Below are 23,824 nucleotides of genomic sequence, written 5' to 3'. Positions count from 1 at the left end.
CCTTCGGAAAGTATTCAGACTTCTTGACTTTAACATTTTGTTACGTTACAGCCTTATTATAAAATGGATTAAAAATAATAATAATAATAAATAAACTCTGCAATCTACACGCATTACCCCATAATACCAATGCAAAAACATTTTAGGCAGTCTTTTCAAACAGCTCTTATACTAAAAGAGCATTATCATAATTTTCACAGTAGCATTCCAATCTCATAGTATGTACAGTGCATTCGGAAAGTATTCAGACCCCTGCCATTTTTACACATTTTGTTACATTACAGTCTTATTCTAAAATGTATTAAATACATTTTGTCCCTCATCAATCTACACACTATACCCCCCAGGTTTTTTAAATGTTTGCAAATGTATTAAAAATAAACACACCCTATTCAGACCCTTTGCTATGAGACTCTAAATCGAGCTCAGGTGCATCCTGTTTCCATTAATCATCCTTGAGATGTTTCTACAACTTCATTGGAGTCCACCTGTGGTAAATTCAATTGATTGAATATGATTTGGAAAGGCCCACACCTGTCTATATAAGGTCCCACAGTTGACAGTGCATGTCAGAGCAAAAACCAAGCCATTAGGTCGAAGGAATTGTCCACAGAGCTCTGAGACAGGATTGTGTCGAGGCACAGATCTGAGGAAGCGTACCAAAACATTTCAGCAGCATTGAAGGTCCCCAAGAACACAATGGCCTTCATTATTCTTGGTCAGGGAGGTGACCAAGAACATGATGGCCACTCTTGACAGAGCTCTAGAGTTCCTCCTCTGTGGAGATGAGAACCTTCCAGAAGGACACTCCACCAATCAGGCCTTTATGGTAAAGTGGCCAGATGGAAGCCACTCCTCAGTAAAAGGCACATGACAGACCGCTTGGAGTTTGCCAAAAGGCACCTAAAGACTAAAAACAACATTCTCTGGTCTGATGAAACCAAAATTGAACTCTTTGGCCTGAATGCAAATCATCACGTCTGGAAGAAACCTGGCACTGTGAAGCATGGTGGTGAAAGCATCATGTTGTGCAGATGTTTTTCAGTGGCAGGGACTGGGAGACTAGTCAGGATCAAGGCAATGAATGGAGCAAAGTACAGAGAGAAATCCTTGATGAAAACCTGCTTGAGTTCTCAAGACATCAGACAACCAAGACAATGCAGGAGTGTATTTGGGACAAGTCTCTGAATGTCCTTGAGTGGCCCAGCCAGAGCCCGGACTTGAACCCAATCAAACATCTCTGGAGAGACCTGAAAATAGCTGTGCAGCAACGCTCCCCATCCAACCTGACAGAGCTTGAGAGGATCTGCAGAGAACAATGGGAGAAACTCCCCAAATACAGGTGTGCCAAGCTTGTAGCGTCAAATCAAAGAAGACTCGAGGCTGTAATCACTGCCAAAGGTGCTTCAACAAAATACTGAGTAAAGGTTCTGAATACTTGTGTAATATTTCAGTGTTTTAAAAATTTTAAAATATTACCTATTAAAAATTCTAAACACCTGTTTTTGCTTCGTCATTATGAGGTATTGTGTGTAGATTGATGGAAAAAAACGATTTAATACATTTTAGAATAAGGCTGTAATGTAACAAAATGCAGGAAAAGTCACGGGATCTTAATACTTTCCTTAGGCACTGAACAAAAATAAACCCAACAATGAAAGTGTTGGTCCAATGTTTCATGAGCTGAAATAAAAGATCCCAGAAATGTTCCATAAACACGAAAAGCTAATATCTCTCAAACTTTGTACACACATTTGTTTACATCCCTGTTCGTAAGCATTTCTCCTTTGCCAAGATAATCCATCCACCTAACAGGTGTGGCATATCAAGAAACTAATTAAACAGCATGATCATTACACAGATGCACCTTGTGCTGGGGACAATAAAAGGTAACTAAAATGTGCAGTTTTGTCACAACACAATGCCATAGATGTCTCAAGTTGAGGGAGCATGCAATTGGCATGCTGACTGCAGGAATGTCCACCAGAGCTGTTGCCAGAGATGTAATGATCATTTTTCTACCATAAGCCACCACCAACGTCATGTTAGAGAATTTGGCACAATGTCCAACTGGCCTCAAAACCGCAGACCACGTGTAACCACGCCAGCCCAAGGGGGGTGCTGAGGAGTATCTGTCTGTAAAAAGGCCCTTTAGTGGGGGGGAAATTAATTCTAATTGGTTTCAATTGACTGATTTCCTAATGTGAATTTTAACGCAGGAAAGTCTACAAGTAATCCTCATCATCATGATCCCCACACAGTCAGCCATAGGATGAAGGCAACTTCGACAAGTAAGTTGGAATGTTTTTTGAAGGAACACTGCCCACTGTTGCTACATAATATACAGTACCAGTCAAAAGTTTGGACACACCTACTCAATCAAGGGTTTTTATTTATTTTACTATTCTTTTTACATTGTAGAATAATAGTGATGACATCAAAACTATGAAATAACACATATGGATTAATGTAGTAACCAACAAAAGTGTTAAACAAATCAAAATCTATTTTATATTCTTCAAAGTAGCCACCCTTTGCCTTGATGACAGTTTTGCACACTCTTGGCATTCTCTCAACCAGCTTCACCTGGAATGCTTTTCCAGAAGTTTGAAAGAGTTCCCACATATGCTCAGCACTTGTTGGCTGCTTTTCCTTTTCTCTGCAATCCAACTCATCCCAAACCATCTCAACTGGGTTGAGGTCGGGTGATTGTGGAGGCCAGGTCATCTGATGCAGCCCTCCATCACTCTACTTCTAGGTCAAATAGGCCTTACACAGCCTGGAGGACAGTGTCACCAGCAAAGCACCCCCACACCATCACACCTCCTTCATGGAGGGAACCACACATGCAGAGGTCATCCGTTCACCTACTCTGCGTCTCACAAAGAAAAGGCAGTTGGAACCAAAAATATCAAATTAAGACTCATCAGACCAAAGGACAGATTTCCACTGGTCTAATGTCCATTGCTCGTGTTTCTTGGCCAAGCAAATCTCTTCTTATTGATGACCTTTAGTAGTGGTGTCTTCGCAGCAATTCGACCATGAAGGCCTGATTCACGCAGTCTCCTCTGAACAGTTGATGTTGAGATGTGTCTGTTACATGAACTCTGTGAAGCATTTATTTGGGCTGCAATTTCTGAGGCTGGTAACTCTAATGAACTTATTATCTGCAGCAGAGGTAACTCTGGGTCTTCCTATCCTGTAGCGGTCCTCAGAGACAGTTTCATCATAATGTTTGATGGTTTTTGCGACTGCATTTGAAGAAACTCTCAGAGTTCTTGAAATTTTCCAGATTGACTGACCCTCATGTCTTAAAGTAATGATGGATTGTTGTTTCTCTTTGCTTATTTGAGCTGTTCTTGCCATAATATGGACTTGGTATTTTATCAAATAGGGCTATCTTCTGTATACCTCCCCTACCTTGTCACAACACAACTGATTGCTCAAACGCATTAAGAAGGAAAGAAATTCCATAAATTGACTTTTTACAAGGCACACCCGTTAATTTAAATGCATTCCAGGTGACTACCTCATGAAGCTTGTTGAGAGAATGCCAAGAGCATGCAAAGCTGTCATCAAGACAAAGGGTGGCTACTTTGAAGAATATAAAATATATTTTTATTTGTTTAAAACCTTTTGGGTTACTACATGATTCCATATGTGTTATTTCATAGTTTTGATGCCTTTACTATTATTCTACAATGTAGAAAATAGTAAAATAAAGAAAACCCCTTGAATGAGTAGGTGTGTCCAAACTTGACTGGTACTGTATTTTAAACAAAATACAAACATCTGGATAAGCATCAAAAGCCTACATAGGAGAGTTTGAAATGAGGTACTGTTTCTCCATGATAAACGTACTGTATTTATTCATGCAGGAGAAAAAAAGCAACATGAGAAGCACTGCTATCCAGGTGCCTTGATCGACGTCTCCACATTATCTTTGTGATCTTGGGACAACAAACTCGGTTCATAGTTGTGACAGTCATCGTTACATCATGTGTGCAGGCTAAATATGTAACAAAGTGATGACCATATCAGGATCACAACACAATAGCTTGTGTCGCATAGAAAGCAACAAAGTACATAAGATGTTGCCTTTATGCAAAGCACTGGTTAAAATCTGTGCCTCCACTTATAATCAAAATCGTTAATTTGACACTTTAAAAGTTATGGCAGTTTCTTTGCCTTCCCCCAAAGAGGATAAAGGCTTAGCTTGTACTATGATATAGCCATTATTAATATTCAAAGCCTCACAAATTAGACACTTTGATATTTGGACAAATTAGTTCAAAAGGATTGAGGTTATTTTGTTCGTAAGTGTTAGTCCAAGGCTTTTCAAACATTTTACAGTAACACTCCTCTTAACATTGGTGTTAGGCTGCATTGCTTACATATACCACGCTTACAAGTTTACGTAGGTGTAACTAAAGTTTATTTAACAGTCAAGTCAGAACTTCTGTTCATTTGCTCAGGTGGGATGTCCAGCACAAATTCTTCATTAACACGAATGGAGTAAGAAGAAATCTATAATAAGACGTCTAGAGAAGATATCTAGTAAACCTACTGTATGGGTCGATTGCGTTTTAAAAATCCCTAGAAACTCGTCTCTCAAAACTTTGCACATTCAAACAATATGTGAGTCTGCGTCCATGCTGCATGCAACTGCTTACAGAAAAACAACATACTTAGATTCCATATCTTCTAAAATAGAATGTCATGCACAAAATCGTTGTTCGAAGTAGCAATTACGTTATTTCTTGCAATCGCTGCATGGGCGCTATATTTGATATTTACATTCTAGACAGCGATACATTTATAACCCCAAATGAACAACTATTCGGTTGATTGCGATAATGTTGCGATCATGTTTTAATAAATATCCTCTAAAAGAACGAGAAAGTAGAAGAAGAAAAAAAAGTTAGAGACGTACCACCGCGGGAGCAAACAACACTCAGGAGAGCGAGTGAGTAATGTACAGACCTATACATTATGGTAGCTATAGTTTAGAAAGTTGGAGATTCCTTTTAACCAGGTGAAACTCTTAAATAGTGCATAATTCACTTACTTTTCTCTCGCTTGGCTATCGGAAGGGACGACAGCTCCTTTACCTTTAGCGTACATGCTGGATTCTGTTTTAAGACTTTTACCCCACTCAACACCTGTCAAAGAAAGCAGCCAGCCAAACGTTCTATCTCCATAGCTACCCCTTTAGTGTTTTTCCTTATCCTCCTCCTCCCCCCTCCTCCTCCTCCTCCTTTTTTTCACATCTCCAACATTGGCCACAAATCAGGCACAGTTTCTATTGGGGGAACTTGAAACAGACCGGTGGTGGATTTTTTTCCCCCTCAACCGCTGTTCGAGAATGCATTCACACTCCCTCCGCTAGGGAATGGTGGGGGCTTCTTAAAGGGGAACGCACACGCTTCTTGTTTACTGACCTCAGAAACATGTAAGCAATTGAGATAGGAAAAACTGAAGTCCTCCATTTAGGCCAGCATTTCCCAAACTCGCCCCCTGGGATCCCAAAGGGGGCACGTTTTGGTTTTTGCCCTATCACTAACTGATGGTTTACATTTCTCAAATCATAAATTCAAAAAGGACTACTGGATTGACCAAAGGCTCAAGCCCGTTTTATCCGCACACCAAAATTGACTTAATTTACTGGGCAGTCCTAGGTAGCTGAGGGGTTGGACAAATACATTTCATGGTAGCTAATTGAATTACACAAATAGCCAAACTGACCATTGTGTGAAAGGCTACTGCCTGCGTGAAAACGTATCAAAATAATGAGTCGCAGTCTCCCCAAAATGTAGCAGTTACAGTGTTGTGCTTCGCAACTGAGTCAATTATGTATTATTATTTTTGAATGAGGACATCATTTTGCCTGTTGGTGAGCCAAAGTAGATATTTAGTGTGTGCTTAGTGTTGTAGGAGTTGTTGTCATCTCTTGCTTAGTGTTGTACCAATTCTTTAGTGATTCATAGAATCACATGATGAGGAACCTTGTCTGGGACATAAAAAACATTGTAGTCTTCAGACCAAAAGCTAGTTGGAGGGGTGAGCATCAACAGCCAGGGTTTAAACCAGTCGGTTACATTGGTGCCATGACCTGTATCAAAGAGCTGAGGTTGATGATGAGAGGAGTTTAAAGGGGAGTGAATGTAAAGCAGGCAGCTAGTCTGGAGAGTTGTAGCCTTTGCCTGTCGAGTAACCTCAACTGAGAGACCTAAAAAGTCAACTGCCCCCCCTTCTTATTGTCAGTTGTTGCCTCAACTTATTTTCAATGTCACCTAATGATCGATTTGAATTGCTACGTTCTGCCTCTATCGTTAAGATCCTAAGTGGCTGGGGGTGGAGCTACTCAGGTTCAATTATTTATTGTTTTGATATGGTTAAAAATAACCCTCATAGACCACCACACTGCACCGAGCAACCTTCCTCTGTAGCAAACGTCTTTGTTATACAATGTCAATAGAAACACAATGGATATGTGTAGTGTAGCAACCATTTCAGATATTCTACAGTTGGAAGAAAAAATCTATAAATTGCTGTCCAGCAGAGGAATTCCCCCAGCTCCTCCCATTGTGGGGGGGCCAAATGATAATTAATCACAGGTTGAATAATTTAATGCAGAGCAAACGGATGCCTTCATTTTAGTCATTTAGCAGACACTCTTATCCAGAGCAACTTACAGTTGTGAATGCATACATTTTCATACATTTGTTTTTTGTATTGGCCCCCCATGGGAATCGAACCCACAACCCTGGCGTTGCACACACCATGCTGGCGTTGCACACACCATGCTCTACCAACTGAGCCACAGGGAGCCTATTTCTCAGCACCTGCCTTAGGAAGTGTGTGTGTGTGTGTGTGTGTGTGTGTGTGTGTGTGTGTGTGTGTGTGTGTGTGTGTGTGTGTGTGTGTGTGTGTGTGTGTGTGTGTGTGTGTGTGTGTGTGTGTGTGTGTGTGTTTGGGCCTCTTTTGGGGCCAGCCTCAAACTCAGGCCCTGTGTGTAGCTAACTGACCCTCTCTGCCCATTCATCGCCATTAACCCGTTGTTGTTTTCTTAGCTGTTTACCCGCTGTTGTCTCACCCGTTGTCTTAGCTCTCCCAATCAACACCTGTGATTGCTTTATGCCACTCTCTAATGACAATATGCCTTGTATAGTGTTGTTTAGGGCAGCTCTCATTGTTTTATTTTACTGTGGAGCCCCTCATCCTGCTGAACATGCCTCAGATAGCCCTCTTGTACCTCCTCCCACACATGCGGAGACTGCACCTAGCTTAACTGGCGCCTCCAGAGATGCAACCTCTCTCATCGTCACTCAATGCCTAGGTTTACCCCCACTGTACTCGCACCCTACCATACCCCTGTCTGCACATTATGCCCTGAATCTATTCTACCACGCCCAGAAATCTGCTCCTTTTATTCTCTGTCCCCAAAGCACTAGACGACCAGTTCTTATAGCCTTTAGCCGTACCCTCATCCTACTCCTCCTCTGTTCCTCTGGTGATGTAGAGGTTAACCCAGGCCCTGTGTGTCCCCAGGCATTATCATTTGTTGACCTCTGCGACAGTAAAAGCCTTGGGTTCATGCATGTTAACATCAGAAGCCTCCTCCATAAGTTTGCTTTATTCACTGCTTTAGCACACTCCGCCAACCCTGATGTCCTAGCCGTGTCTGAATCCTGGTTTAGGAAGGCCACCAAAAATTCAGAAATTTCCATCACCAATTACAACATTTTCCGTCAAGACAGAACTGCTAAAGGGGGCGGAATTGCAGTCTACTGTAGAGATAGCCTGCAGAGTTCTGTCATACTATCGAGGTCTATGCCCAAACAGTTCGAGCTTCTACTTTTAAAGATCCATCTCTCCAGAAATAAGTCCCTCACTGTTGTCGCTTGTTATATACCCCGCTCAGCTCCCAGCTGTGCCCTGGACACCATACAGTGGGGGGAAAAAGTATTTGATCCCCTGCTGATTTTGTACGCTTGCCCACTTACAAAGAAATGATCAGTCTATAATTTTAATGGTAGTTTTAATTAAACAGTGAGAGACAGAATAACAACAAAAAAATCCAGAAAAACGCATGTCAAAAATGATATAAAATTATTTGCATTTTAATGAGGGAAATAAGTATATGACCCCTCTGCAAAACATGACTTAGTACTTGGTTGCAAAACCCTTGTTCGCAATCACAGAGGTCAGACATTTCTTGTAGTTGGCCACCAGGTTTGCACACATCTCAGGAGGGATTTTGTCCCACTCCTCTTTGCAGATCTTCTTCAAGTCATTTAGGTTTCGAGGCTGACGTTTGGCAACTCGAACCTTCAGCTCCCTCCACAGATTTTCTATGGGATTAAGGTCTGGAGACTGGCTAGGCCACTCCAGGACCTTAACGTGCTTCATCTTGAGCCACTCCTTTGTTGCCTTGGCCGTGTGTTTTGGGTCATTGTCATGCTGGAATACCCATCCACGACCCATTTTCAATGCCCTGGCTGAGGGAAGGATGTTCTTACCCAAGATTTGACGGTACATGGCCCTGTCCATCGTCCCTTTGATGCAGTGAAGTTGTCCTGTCCCCTTAGCAGAAAAACACCCCCAAAGCATAATGTTTCCACCTCCATGTTTGACGGTGGAGATGGTGTTCTTGGAGTCATAGGCAGCATTCCTCCTCCTCCAAACACGGCGAGTTAAGTTGATGCGTTGGTCCTGTGTGGCTCAGTTGGTAGAGCATGGTGTTTGCAATGCCAGGGTTGTGGGTTCGATTCCCACGGGGGACCAGTACGGGGAAAAAAATTTATGGAATGTATGCATTCACTACTGTAAGTCGCTCTGGATAAGAGGGTCTACTAAAATGTGAAATGCCAAAGAGCTCCATTTTGGTCTCATCTGACCACAACACTTTCACCAGTTGTCCTCTGAATCATTCAGATGTTTATTGGCAAACTTCCGACGGGCATGTATATGTATTCTTGAGCAGGGGGACCTTGCAGGCGCTGCAGGATTTCAGTCCTTCACGGCACAGTGTGTTACCAATTGTTTTCTTGTTGACTATGTCCCTGCTGCCTTGAGATCATTGACAAGATCCTCCCGTGTAGTTCTGGGCTGATTCCTCACCGTTCTCATGATCATTGCAACCCCATGAGGTGAGATCTTGCATGGAGCCCCAGGCCGAGGGAGATTGACAGTTCTTTTGTGTTTCTTCCATTTGTGAATAATCGCACCAAATGTTGTCACCTTCTCACCAAGCTGCTTGGCGATGGTCTTGTAGCCCATTCCAGCCTTGTGTAGGTCTACAATCTTGTCCCTGACATCCTTGGAGAGCTCTTTGGTCTTGGCCATGGTAGAGAGTTTGGAATCTGATTTATTGATTGCTTCTGTGGACAGGTGTATTTTTTACAGGTAACAAGCTGCGGTTAGGAGCACTCCCTTTAAGAGTGTGCTCCTAATCTCAGCTCGTTACCTGTATAAAAGACACCTGGGAGCCAGAAATCTTTCTGATTGAGAGGGGGTCAGATATTTATTTCCCTCGTTAAAATGCTAATCAATTTATAACATTTTTAACATGCGTTTTTCTGGATATTTTTGTTGTTATTCTGTCTCTCACTGTTCAAATAGACCTACCATTAAAATTATAGACTGATCCTTTCTTTATCAGTGGGCAAGCGTACAAAATCAGCAGGGGATCAAACACTTTTTCCCCCCACTGTATGTGAATTGATTGCCGCCCATCTATCATCAGAGTTCGTACTGCTAGGTGACCTAAATTGGGATATTCTTAACACCCTGACCGTTCTACAATCTAAGGTAGATGCCCTCAATCTCACACAAATTATCAAGGAACCTACCAGGTACAACCCCAAATCCGTAAACATGGGCACCCTCATAGATATCATCCTGACCAACTTGCCCTCTAAATACACCTCTGCTGTTTTCAACCAGGATCTCAGCAATTACTGCCTCATTGCCTGCGTCCATTATGGGTCCGCGGTCAAACGACCACCCTTCATCACTGTCAAACGCTCCCTAAATCTCTTCAGCAAGCACACCTTTCGAATCGACCTGGCCCGGGTATCCTGGAAGGATTTTGACCTCATCCCGTCAGTAGAGGATGCCTGGTTGTTCTTTAAAAGTGCTTTCCTCACCATCTTAAATAAGCATGCCCCTTTCAAAAAATGTAGAACTAAGAACAGATATAGCCCTTGGTTTACTCCAGACTTGACTGCCCTTGACCAGCACAAAAAAAAACCTGTGGCGTACTGCACAAGCATCGAATAGTCCCCACGGTATGCAACTTTTCAGGAAAATCAGGAACCAATACACACAGTCATTTAGGAAAGCAAAGGCTTGCTTGTTCAAACGGAAATTTGCATCCTGCAGCACTAATTCCAAAACGTTTTGGGAATCTGTAAAGCATGGAGAATAAGAGCACCTCCTCCCATCTGCCCACTGCACTGAGACTAGGAAACACTGTCACCACTGATAAATCCACGATAATCGAGAATATCAAGAAGCATTTCTCTACGGCTGGCCATGCTTTTCACCTGGCTACCCCAAACCCGGCCAACAGCTCTGCACCCCCCACATATCTCCCTCACTAACTTTAAGCGTCAGCTGTCAGAGCAGCTTACCGATCGCTGCAGCTGTACACAGCCCATCTGTAAATAGCCCATCCAACCAACTACCTACCTCATCCCCATATTTGTTTTTGTTTTTCTGCTCTTTTGCACACCAGTATTTCTACTTGCACATCCTCATCTGCTCATATATCACTCCAGTGTAAATTGCTAAATTGTAATTACTTCGCCATCCAAAGAGCATCCAAAGAACACCATACCTACTGTGAAGCATGGGGGTGGAAACATCATGCTTTGGGGCTGTTTTTCTGCAAAGGGACCAGGACGACTGATCCGTGTAAAGGAAAGAACGAATGGGGCCATGTATCGTGAGATTTTGAGTGAAAACCTCCTTCCATCAGCAAGGGCATTGAAGATGAAACGTGGCTGGGTCTTTCAGCATGACAATGATCCCAAACACACCGCCCGGGCAACGAAGGAGGGGCTTCGTAAGAAGCATTTCAAGGTCCTGGAGTGGCCTAGCCAGTCTCCAGATCTCAACCCCATAGAAAATCTTTGGAGGGAGTTGAAAGTCCGTGTTGCCCAGCGACAGCCCCAAAACATCACTGCTCTAGAGGAGATCTGCATGGAGGAATGGGCCAAAATACCAGCAACAGTGTGTGAAAACCTTGTGAAGACTTACAGAAAACGTTTGACCTGTGTCATTGCCAACAAAGGGTATATAACAAAGTATTGAGATACTTATTTTCCACCATAATTTGCAAATAAATTCATAAAAAATCCTACAATGTGATTTTATGGATTTTTTTTCTCATTTTGTCTGTCATAGTTGAAGTGTACCTATGATCTTTTTAAGTGGGAGAACTTGCACAATTGGTGGCTGACTAAATACTTTTTTGCCCCACTGTATTTTTGTTAATTTCTGTCCTTCATGCCTCATCTGTAAAAGAGACCTTGATCTCGGTATGACTCCCTGATAAAATAAAGGTTAACTAAAATAAAAACAGATCCCAAAACAAGTAAACACAAGGCAGTACTGAAACCTCCTCTCTGGCTCACCACTGACTCATAAAGGGCACCCTGATCCTTCTCTCTCTTTCACTTTGGAGACTCAGACTCCTTTTTGTGTTTGTAAAACTATAAACCTGAGGCCTTAAACAGCATATTCAGGCATACTGTCACACATGCTTAAGGTTATATACAGTGCCTTCAGAAAGAATTCATACCACTTGACGTATTCAACATTTTGTTGTGTTACAGCCTGAATTCAAAAAGGATTCAAAAAATAATCTTACCCATCTACACACAATACCCCATAATGACAAAGTGAAAACGTGTTTTTAGAAATGTTTGCAAATGTATTGAAAATGAAATACAGAAATATAATTTACATTATTATTCACAACCCTGAGTCAATACTTTCTAGAAGCACCTTTGGTAGCGATTACAGCTGTGAGTATTTCTAGGTAAGTCTGGATTGTGCAACATTTGCCCATTATTCTTTTCAAAATTCTTAAAGTTCTGTCAAATTGGTTGTTGATCCTTGCTAGACAACCATTTTCAGGTCTTGCCATAGATTTTCAAGTAGATTTAAGTCAAAACTGTAACTCGGCCACTCAGGAACATTCACTGTCTTCTTGGTAAGCAACTCCAGTGTAGATTTGGCCTTGTGTTTTTGGTTATTGTCCTGCTGAAAGGTGAATTATGTCACGCTCTGACCTAGGAGAGCTGTGTTTTCTCTGTTTAGCTAGGCCAGGGTGTGATAGGTTGGTGGGCATTCTATGTTTTGTTTTCTATTTTTTGGCCGGGTATGGTTTCCAATCAGAGGCAGGTGTCTATCGTTGTCTCTGATTGGAAGCCATACTTAGGCAGCCTGTTTTTCTTTTGTGTTTTGTGGGTAGTTGTTTTCCGTTTAGTTGTAAGTACCTGACGGAACTATCTGCTGTCATTTTTTGTTTCATTTGTGAAGTGTTCATTTCTTTCATTAAACTACAAGATGAACATATTCCACGCTGCAACTTGGTCTACTCATTATGACGCCTGTGACAGAACTACCCACAACAAGAAGACCAAGCAGCGTGCACTCTCCAGGAGGAGGAGCGGGCCAAGCAGTATGGCTCAGAGGAGTGGACCTGGGAGGAGATCCTAGATGGGGCAGGACCCTGGACAAGGCCTGGGGAGTATCGCCGTCCGCAATGGGAGATAGAGGCAGCGAAGGCGGAAAGACGATACTGGGAGGAACGGCTAAGCAAGCAACAGGAGGCCGAGAGGCAGCGCCCCCCAAAAAATTTTTTTGGGGGGGGCACAAGGGTAGATTGGCAAAGGCGGGTTTAAGACCTGAGCCAACTCCCCGTGCTTACCGTGGGGAGCGAGTGACCGAGCAAGCACCGTGTTATGCAGTGATACGCACTGTGTCGCCAGTGCGTACTCACAGCCCGGTGCGCTCGGTGCAAGCTCCTCACCGTTGCCGTGCTAGAGTTGGCCGGCAGCCAGGAAGAAGTGCGCCGGCTCAGCGTATCTGGCCTCCAGTGCGTCTCTACGGCCCAGGTTATCCTGCGCCTGCTCTACGCACGGTACCCCTCATTCACCAGCACAGCCCAGTTCGTCCTGTACCAGCGCTCCGCCCTTTCCGGGCTATAGTCAACATCGAGCCAGGACGGGTTGTGCCAGCCCTCAGCGCCAAACCTCCAGTGCGCCTCGAAGGCCCAGTGTACCCTGTGCCTGCTCCGTGCACTCTCCCTCCAGTGCGCCACCATAGCCCAGTATGTCCTGTGCCTGCTCCTCGCACTCTTCCTCCAGTACGCCTCCATAGCCCAGTACGGCCGGTGCCTGCTTTGAGCACACGGACCTCAGTGCGTCTCCCCAGTCTGGGGAGACCGATTCCAGCTCCCTGTAGGAAGCCTCCAGTGATGATCAATGGTCCGAAGCCTCCAGTGATAATCCATGGCACGAAGCCTCCAGTGATTATCCATGGCCCGGAGCCTGTAGGGATGATCCATGGCCCGGAGCCTGTAGGGATGATCCATGGCACGAAGCCTCCAGTGATGATCCATGGCCCGGAGCCTGTAGGGATGATCCATGGCACAAAGCCTCCAGTGATGATCCATGGCCCGGAGCCTGTAGGGATGATCTATGGCACGAAGCCTCCAGTGATAATCCATGGCCCGGAGCCTCCAGTGATGATCCATGGCACAAAGCCTCCAGTGATGATCCATGGCGTTGAACCAGTAGTGATGATCCATGGCACGGAGCCTGCAGCGACGGACCCCGGTCCAGAACCTCCAGCGACACTCCCCAGTCCGGAGCCTCCAGCGACGCTCCGCAGCCCCGAGTCTTCAGCGACGTTCTGCAGCCCCGAGTCTTCAGCGACGCTCCGCAGCCCCGAGTCTTCAGCGGCGGTCCGCAGCCCCGAGTCTTCAGCGGCGGTCCGCAGCCCAGAGTCTTCAGCGGCGGTCGGCAGTTCAGAGCCTCCGGCGATGATCCACGGTCTGGTTCCTTCGGCGACACAGAAGCGGGGGGATCAGCGGGCAGTGTGGGGGCTACGCCCCGAACCAGAGCCACCGCCAAGTATAGATGCCCACCCGGACCCTCCCCAATAGGTTCAGGTTTGCGGCCGGGAGTCCGCACCTTTGGTGGGGGGTACTGTCACGCTCTGACCTAGGAGAGCTGTGTTTTCTCTGTTTAGCTAGGCCAGGGTATGATAGGTGGGTGGGCATTCTATGTTTTGGCCGGGTATGGTTTCCAATCAGAGGCAGGTGTCTATCCTTGTCTCTGATTGGAAGCCATACTTAGGCAGCCTGTTTTTCCCTTTGTGTTTTGTGGGTAGTTGTTTTCCGTTTAGTTGTAAGTACCTGACGGAACTGTCTGCTGTCATTTTTTGTTTAATTTGTAAAGTGTTCATTTCTTTCATTATTAAACTACGAGATGAACATATTCCACGCTGCACCTTGGTCTACTCATTATGACGCCTGTGACAAATTAATCTACCAGTGTCTGGTGGAAAGCAGACTGAACCAGGTTTTCCTCTAGGATTTTGCCTGTGTTTAGCTCCATTCTTTTATTTTTTTTATCCTGAAACTCCCCAGTCCTTAACAATTACAAGCATACCCATAACATGATGCAACCACGACTATGCTTGAAAATATGGAGAGTGGTACTTAGTAATATGTTGTATTGGATTTGCCCTAAATATAACACTTTGTATTTAGGACAAAACGTTTTTTGCAGTATTACTTTAGTGCCTTGTTACAAACAGGGTGCATGTTTTGAAATATTTGTATTCTGTACAGGCTTCCTTCTATTTACTCTGTCAATTAGGTTAGTATTGTGGAGTAACTTCAATGTTGTTGATCCATCCTCAGTTTTTTCCCATCACAGCCATTAAACTCTGTAACTGTTTTAAAGTCACTATTGGCCTCATGGTGAAATCCCTGAGAGGTTCTTCCTCTCCAGCAACTGAGTTAGGAAGGACGCCTGTATATTTGTAATGAATGGGTATATTGATACACCATCCAAAGTGTAACTAGTAACTTCACCATGCTTAAAGGAATATTCAATGTCTGCTTTTTTATTTATACCCATCTACCAATAGGTGACCTTCTTTGCGAGGTCACTTATTGTGGTTGAATCTGTGGTTGAAATTCACTGCTCAACTGAGAGACATTACAGATAATTGTATGTGTGGGGTACATAGATGAGGTAGTTCTTCAAAAATCATGTTAAACACTATTACTGTCCATGCAACTTATTACGTGACTTGTTAAGCAAATTTGTACTCCTGAATTTAACAAAGGGGTTGAATACTTATTCACTCAAGCCATTTCAGCTTCTCATTTTTAATTAATCTATAAACATTTTGAAAAACATAATTCCAATTTGACATTATGGGGTATTGTGCGTAGGCCAGTGACCAGTATCATGACTTTGGCCTCTTTGAGTACAGGGAGGACAGTTGACCCCCTCCCCCCCTTGCACCATCCCTCAACCTACCTCCCCCCACCCAGGCCCTGTGTGAAAGGGTTGTACAATTCCAGAAGAGAATCTTACAACCACATGGCCCAGTTGAGACACAGAGGGGTCCCATAGAGAGACACAGGAAATTCTTCCAACTCACAGAATTGGGGAACCGAATGACATTTGTGTTCTGGAGAAGGTATGGAAGATTGGTGAAGAATCCAGCTACGAACTGGTCCGCTTGGTACAATTTTGTGATACTCAGAAGAGACAATATAGCCATATTACCATAAAACGGTTTATATAATAGCCTCAGCCTTGAGACTTGAATCCACATGGTTGTATAGAATGTATTAATAAGGATAAAGCTATTTGTAATACATTGAGATGCTATGTACTGATGTTAATGTGATAGAATTATATTTCTGTACCAAGCTTAACTCAGTCATCGGCACGCCCCCAGGGACACAGACAGGACCAGGTGTCATGTGACATGTTCACTATAAACCATAGCCTGATCTACTTTCTTCAGACCCGGCCTCCACTCCATTGCGAGTTGGCTAATAGGTTTGACCATCCAAGTACTCTACTGAAAGTGAACTATACCACGTGGTTAACTTTTAGACCATTGATACTGACAGAATAAGAACAAGTCTTTGATATTAATTATTAGTCTGCAGCTAAGTAAATTATATCATTGAACGCGAAGACCAACAAAACATCCATTCTATGACGACATTAATGAATGTCGCTTTGAAAGATCCATCCTAACCGAGAGAGAGAGAGAGAGAGAGAGAGAGAGAGAGAGAGAGAGACAAAACTCTCCACAGAACGATGCTCCAACAAGGATCCCGACGACACACTGAGCGTAAATATATATTGATTGCAATTGTTCCCGAATGAGTGAGCGTTCAATTGTCAATTGTTAATATTAATGAACTCTGTAGGGTCTTCTCAGCTGCCCTTTATGACCCATTGTCTAACAGACCAGCCATGCCTGTTTTAGCCTACTAGGGCACATTACTCTACCAATTCTTTGTGATGATAATTACCGTTTGTATACTTTCTGTGAATTAATTAGTTTAGTAAATAAATGATTTTAAGACAATTGATGTATGGATGACTCTTAGTAAAGACTGGGTTCGTGCAGATACAACAATTTACGACGTTTGGAATGTTACTGGACGCGAGGTAAAATACACCATTTAAACCAGAAGATAATCGGCCTATACTATAATAGAATATAATATATAATGTTATAATATAGGAAAGTTATATTAGGAAAATTATAACTTTGTAATCTGAATATTTTCCTTGGTGCCCCGATCTCCTAGTTAATTACAATTAAACGATTAATCAGTTTAATCGCGTGATAATAATTACAGGGAGTTAATTGATAAACATGTCTTCAGTTTAATGGTACCCCAAAGACACGACACCAGAAAATCTAAAAGTAATACATTTTAAATTCAGGCTGTAACACAACAAAATGTGGAAAAAGTCAAGGGGTGTGAATACTTTCTGAAGGCACTGTATACTATACTTTTAAAAAGATCAGTGCGCATCTGTGGTGACATACTCAAGATTCCCAGGATTAATTTAATCAAGTTCCTGCTCATGTACAACACTTGGGGCAATAGTGCATGTAAAAAATAATTGATTATCATGCTGTTTTGAATGTTCTGTTGATGTTTACAACATATGATGACTGACTGTAAAAATCAATTCATTGTGGATTCAGCCACGCAAACACAGTACAGTAGAACCCAGATTGGGATGAATTATCACTGAATTGACATTCTCTTGCTGATTGGATTAGGAAGTCAGAAGATCTCTTTCATGTTATCGGGTGATTTCCCCACAGATGTCTACAGTGTACACTGAGTATACCATACATTAAGAACACCTTCCTAATATTGAGTTGTAGCACTTCACTCTAAACATCACCCCGTCCATCCGCCGGCTTCCATGTGAAAGCCATTGGCAGTGTGGTGTCTAGAACAGGAAGCCTGGGAGCTGCTTGGCGCACTGTGTGCTGTGGTGCAGAGTGCTGGGTGTCACGGAAGCTCCTCCACTAGCTCGCCAAGCAGCCGCCTGTTCCTTTAAGAGGCGAGCCAGGCATGGGAGAGGTACAGAGAGGCAGCTGCAGCAGTGGTAATGTTCTCATGTGTTCTCCTTCTGTGGGAAGTGCCACAGCCCCACCACAGCACACACACACACTTGCATACACGCATGTACAAAGACGTACACACAAGCAGGCACACACGCATGCACACACACACACACACACACACACACACACACGCACGCACACACACACGCACGCACACACACACACACACACACACACACACACTCACTCACTCACTCACGCACTCTCCCCTCTCACAGCCAGAGGAAGGAGGTTCACGTTGTTGATGACTATATTCCACTGCTGTTTTCCAATCAGTTCACTATAGGAGACTGGAGAAGGAGAGGAGAGGAAAGGAGAGATGGGGTTTGTTTGTTGGAGAGAGAGAATGACACCAGACCAGATGGACTGCTACTCTGGCTGCTCTTAGAAAACATTGCAGTAATGATGCCGAAAGACCTCTGTTATTTTCTGTGATATCTGGAAGAAAGAATTTCCAGTGTTTTCCATTATGGCTTCCTGCCCCTGTGTTAGATGGGGGCCACAAACAGACTTCCAGTGCCATGCAGTGTACATGTGATCCAATGCGTGCTCTAAAGCCAATAACCATTAGACTGTATTCCAGGCTGTTCCCCCAATGCTCACGGAAAGCAGACCACAATAGCAGCTCTGAATGTGGCAGCGTTTGTGGCTCTGCCTGTTCCTTTAATAAGCTTTGTGCTGCCGAGATGCGCAGGCGCACGTAAGCCAGACCTGAACGACCATGGCTTACCGCAGTCAGAGCCTGATAAGAGCGCTGGTAAAACATGTAGCACGACAGGCACAGAGGCATGGTGAATTGCATCGTTGGCATAAAGGCAACCAGCATACAAAATGCCTCTGTAGAATCCACAAGATGTGAATGGTGCCAAGATTCCTCATTCTTTCTCTCTCTGCACCCCCCTCTTTTTCTCCATCCCTCCCTACCTCTTTCTCTGTTTCTGCCCCTCTCTCTTCCAAAACATGCACATGAACACACTTTCCAGCACGCGTGCCCACACAAACGGTGCATACATTCCCCACCACCATGGCTGTCTCTACTGCTCTCCCACACGCCCTGTACACTGCTTCCAGTATAGAGTGCTATGACCTCCGAGTGCTCGGAGGGGGATGTGTGTGTGTGTTTGTGTGTTTGTGTGTGTGCATGCGTGTGAGGGGGAAGGGATTCAGGATTTTACCAGACGGGTAATGGGGGTTGTCACACCACGGAGTCAAGGATCTCTTGTCTGTTAAGGCGTCTGCATGCTTCCCAGCCTAAACAGTTTGGAACAGTTTGTGCATATATTATCACATTTTTTTGATCTTCGGCAAGGTTTTTTTGGGCTGTTGTTTTTAGCTGTTCGTGCAAACAAAAATATTGAGGCAAGCCGAAGTCGTTAGCCGAAGTCGGTAGCCGAAGTCTACGCCCTTTCGTTGGTGAATGGTCAACAGGGATTCTTATATTTTACATCTAACTAAGGTGTTTGTTGGAGTATTCTCAAGTGAGAAATCGTTGAAGGACAACAAACACTTAATTGACCAATGTTGATCGGCACCCGAACTTCGGCTTGCCTCGAGGGAAAAAATGTGTGTGCACCAACAGCCAAAAAAACCTTGCCGAAGACTAAAACGAACAAAAACGTCACAAAATGTCATCATAACATATGCACAAAATGTTTGTAACGGTTGCGGATAGGAAGCACGCAGACGCCTTTACTGTCCTATAGTGAGCACTGGTATTGTATTGTCATTCTGCCTCTACCATTTATCATCACTGCTCACCAGTATATACTGTAACACATCCATCTCATACAAACAGTCAGGGGTCATCCCCAATCAAGATATTATATTCATGGTACACTATGTGTAACAGTGTAGGTTCCGTCCCTCTCTTCGCCCCAACCTGGGCTCGAACCAGGGACCCTTGCACACATCAACAACTGACACCCACAAAGCATCGTTACCCATCGCGCCACAAAAGCCACGGCCCTTGCGACGCAAGGGGAAACCCTACTTCAAGTCTCAGAGCGAGTGACGTCACCGATTGAAATGCTACTAGCGCGCACCACCGCTAACTAACTAGCCATTTCACATCGGTTACACTCACCCCCCCTTTGACCTCCTCCTTTTCCACAGCAACCAATGATCCGGATCAACAGCATCAATGTAGGTTCCGTCCCTCTCTTCGCCCCAACCTGGGCTCGAACCAGGGACCCTTGCACACATCAACAACTGACACCCACAAAGCATCGTTACCCATCGCGCCACAAAAGCCGCAGCCCTTGCAACGCAAGGGGAAACCCTACTTCAGGTCTCAGAGCGAGTGACGTCACTGATTGAAATGCTATTAGCGCGCACCACCGCTAACTAACTAGCCATTTCACATCGGTTACATATGTGTAATGTAATACATGTGTAAAACACATTTTGGGAACTTTTGAATGGTAGCCTATATTTTTACACATAAACACATTGCAGATATTGAGAAAAAAATATTTTGAAAATACATGTTTGTAGTGACGACAATAGAGGAAGAAAAAAAACACATGAATTTCACGTGATCACATGTGAAGTGTCCCAAAACCTCATGATTTCACGTGATCACATGTGAAGTGTCCCAAAACCTCATGATTTCACGTGATCACATGTGGTGTGTCCCAAAAACTCATGTTTTCATGTGATCACATGATCTTATGTGAAGTTAATGTGATAACGTGACTGCAACATGTGATAACATGAAACTACAGTTGTGAAAACGTGATCACGTGAAGTGTTCCAAAAACACGTGTTTTCACATGATTTCATATGTGACATTTCAGGGGAAATCAAGTGATTTTCCAAATGTGAAATCATTAGATTTTTCTGTGTGGGTGTTCTCAGGGGAAATCATGTGATTTTTCTATAGGGGTGTTTTCAGGGGAAATCAAGTGATTTTTCTGTAGGGGTGTTTTCAGGGGAAATCAAGTGATTTTTCTGTGTGGGTGTTTTCAGGGGAAATCAAGGGATTTTTCCATAGGGGTGTTTTCAGGGGAAATCAAGTGATTTTTCTGTAGAGGTGTTTTCAGGGAAAATCATGTGATTTTTCTGTGTGGGTGTTCTCAGCTGCTGTTTAGTTGTCAGCTGCTTGTACTGGAGTAACCTGACTAAAGAGTGTATGATGCAAAGCGGGGGTCACCAAAGAAACAGTATAAAAGGCTATGAGGGAAACAAGCAACACTGTGATCCAGCCTGAGCTCTGATAGGACTAATGCTCTTTAAAGTAAACAACAGTTCTTTACAAATACCTAGACACCGGATGATGGTTGAGCTTTGTGATCCAGACTGTGGAGACTGTGGAGTGTGTTAAAAAATAAATAAATAAAGTCCAAAAATAGAATTCAAGGATAAGACTAGTGTCTTGCATGGATATACTATATATACGTGCTCGGTGCTCCAATGACAAAAACAGCTTCTGTATCTACACTAGTTACTCTGTAGGACACAACCTCTCATATGAACCTATTCCTCTTACACTCACATTCATAACATATAAATCAGGGAGGTTAAAGCAGGGGTACAGGAATAATCTCTTGTCTCGTTGTGTGGATGTGAAAAGTAAAAATGAAAGCTGAGATAACACCATGGGAAGCCTGGGGACCAGCAGCACTGGGCCCCACGCTGTGTTGGAGGCTTCACAAGATGCTCTACTGTATTTTTTTGCTCTGTGTGTGAACGCATCCTGGTATGTGCCAGAAAGGTAGTCAATGCTCCAGCATCAGTGGAACTGGCACAAACTAAAAATGGGTATTTGAGGAAGCGAGGGAATAAGAAGAGATTTTAGGGTTTCACGTCTGACTGTGTGTGTGCACACATGTAAGTGTGTGTGTGTGCATGTGTACATGTGTGTGTGCACAAGTGTGTGCGTGCATGCTAGTGTGTGTGCGTGCGCGTGTGTGTGTTGTGTAGAGGAGGGGGGTGGGGGGGTGGAAGCCTTGTGGAAAATAGGTTGATGTGACCTACATAACCACATGGCTGTACATTAGCATACACGCATAATTCTAAGGCAGATCATAAACAGTGACTTGTGTCACAGAGATGGGCAATAAGAAGCTAGCGGTGAATAAGAAGGCTATTTACATTATTTGCATTATTTTTCTTGCCTTTAACTGTCTCACCTCCAGGCCAGATGGCACACTTAAGTGATAATGCCAGAGAAGCTGGTGTTTGGAGGACATATTGGCACTGGTGTTGTTAGGCCGGTGCCAATATATCCTTCAAACACCAGTTTCGAGGGCATTATCACTTTTATATAACAGGTTACCAAAGTATTCAAATAATGATTCACATATTTTCATTAAAACGTTATTTTGATGAATGTATTCATACTATTTCATCCTTCCACAAGATATAGTCCCAACAGAAATGTAGGGATGCTTACCAAACCGGCAGGTCGTTCCTTCTAGCGGTTCGGTTGCCAGAGATGCGACCCAGTCGTTCAGTCTTTTTGTTCTGTGTCTATGGACGCAACCCAGTCGTTCATTCTAAGTGTTCCATTGCCGTACTGGCTGGCAAAATTATTATCCCTTGCTTGCTAACCAGTCAACTACAGCTAACTTATAGTCACGCCAAAACGTGCAGCCAGAATAATAGCAAAGGAGCTACATTTGCATTTGTTTAAGTTGTTTTCTAGTGACATTTATTTGGATACATCTATAACAATGAGCTAATGAGGCGCGATTTCGCCTGGCATAGAAAATGTGCTCTCTCCTCAGGTTACTGTTGTTCAGAGGAGCCAACAACACAGCTAACACAATCACTTCAAATGGAAGCTGGAAAGACTGCAAACTAGCTGCACTTAGTTTCGTTTGATCTTTTATAATGGACATTTCTTTGTATCTATCCATAAAAATGATGCCAGCTGATTCATGATTTCGACCGGCTGAGAAACGCTGCCTGCCTTTCTGTCTTGTCCCGACTCCCGACACGTTCATTACTATGGGACAGCCGAAGATCGAATTTGAATGTTACAAAAGTTGAAGAGGCAGAAAGCAAGGTTTATTCAAATCTCCACTGTTGAAAACGAAATGTTAGTCTTAAAGAAATGTGAGATAATGTGTAGATGCTTTTTATAGTGGAGATCAAGTTTATAAATTGCTTGGCTGAGCTGATGAGACAGTGGATTGCGCAGTCAGATTGAACAGAGTAAATAGTCATTTTAACGTCATACATTTAGCCGGTGGTAGCTTGTGGAATAGATACTGGCTGGAATGCACCTTTAACCAATCCGCATTCAGGATTAGACCCACCCGTTGTATAAACTCAAATAAACCTCAACAGCTCATAGTGACACACTGAATGGACAAGTGAACCTGACTGACTGGGGATCGCTCCATTTTGGGGAATTGCATGAAAGAAATGTACATGATGACAGTAATATTATAATGGTGGAGGTCGCTAACCCCTTTACACTCGAGGTGATAACAAGTCTGTATACTTTAGTGTCAGTGCTGAAGATCAAATCTAACATGTCAATTTAAACCACATAAACATAGCACTGAAAATGTATCTTAGACACTTTAGACACACCAAAAAAAGAAAGAAGGGGAAAATAAACACCTATACTTCAAAACATAAAGTGGAATGGGGGAATCTCTGTTTAACAATAGTGAGTCACATGATCCTTTACGACTTTCAATTCCTATACCTTATAAACGCACAAATACCACAGAGCCACAGGACACATGGAGAGATGTTAGAGCCTTGCCAGTGTTCCCAGCCCCCTGACCGTGGAGGCTGTGTGCTGTTGTTTATATGTTCGCCTGGCTCTCTGTGGCTGGAGTTTGCAGCAGTCATCCCCAGGACAGCTATTATTCACAGGCTGAAATGATAGATGTTCTGCACACTAGCAATGCCATCTATTTTGCCTAAGTACAAACAGTAGATGTGGCATGCATATTTATTAACAGTCATGGCTCAAGGAGCACACACACAGCGAGCGCACACACACAAACCTATTCTTCACCTCTGCCTTCAAACAGCATCAGCACCACAACGGCGCAGTGTTTAGAATGAAATATAACAATTACTGTTACTGTGTAAGGGCGCATTGCTGACTCTCTAGAGCCATTTTGATTAGGCACTGGAGGAATACTGGTCAGTC

At 43.6% G+C, this 23,824-nt stretch overlaps 1 protein-coding gene across 2 annotated transcripts in view; it reads right to left on the bottom strand.

Annotated features, from left to right (window-relative positions):
• ssbp4 (single stranded DNA binding protein 4) overlaps positions 1–5,299 on the bottom strand; it is a 119,502-nt gene extending 114,203 nt beyond the window's left edge. For both annotated transcript variants that reach the window (XM_014169744.2, XM_014169743.2), the window contains exon 1: positions 5,069–5,299. In XM_014169744.2, the coding sequence (XP_014025219.1) occupies positions 5,069–5,124 (56 nt within the window). In that variant the 5' untranslated portion in view covers positions 5,125–5,299. The remainder of the gene's footprint in view (positions 1–5,068) is intronic.
• Positions 5,300–23,824: the final 18,525 nt, after the last annotated feature.

This window comes from Salmo salar, chromosome ssa23, assembly GCF_905237065.1.
Source record: "Salmo salar chromosome ssa23, Ssal_v3.1, whole genome shotgun sequence".
In the NCBI taxonomy this organism is placed as follows: domain Eukaryota; kingdom Metazoa; phylum Chordata; class Actinopteri; order Salmoniformes; family Salmonidae; genus Salmo; species Salmo salar.
Note: the sequence above shows the minus strand (reverse complement) of the source record. Positions and strands in the feature narration are given on the sequence as shown.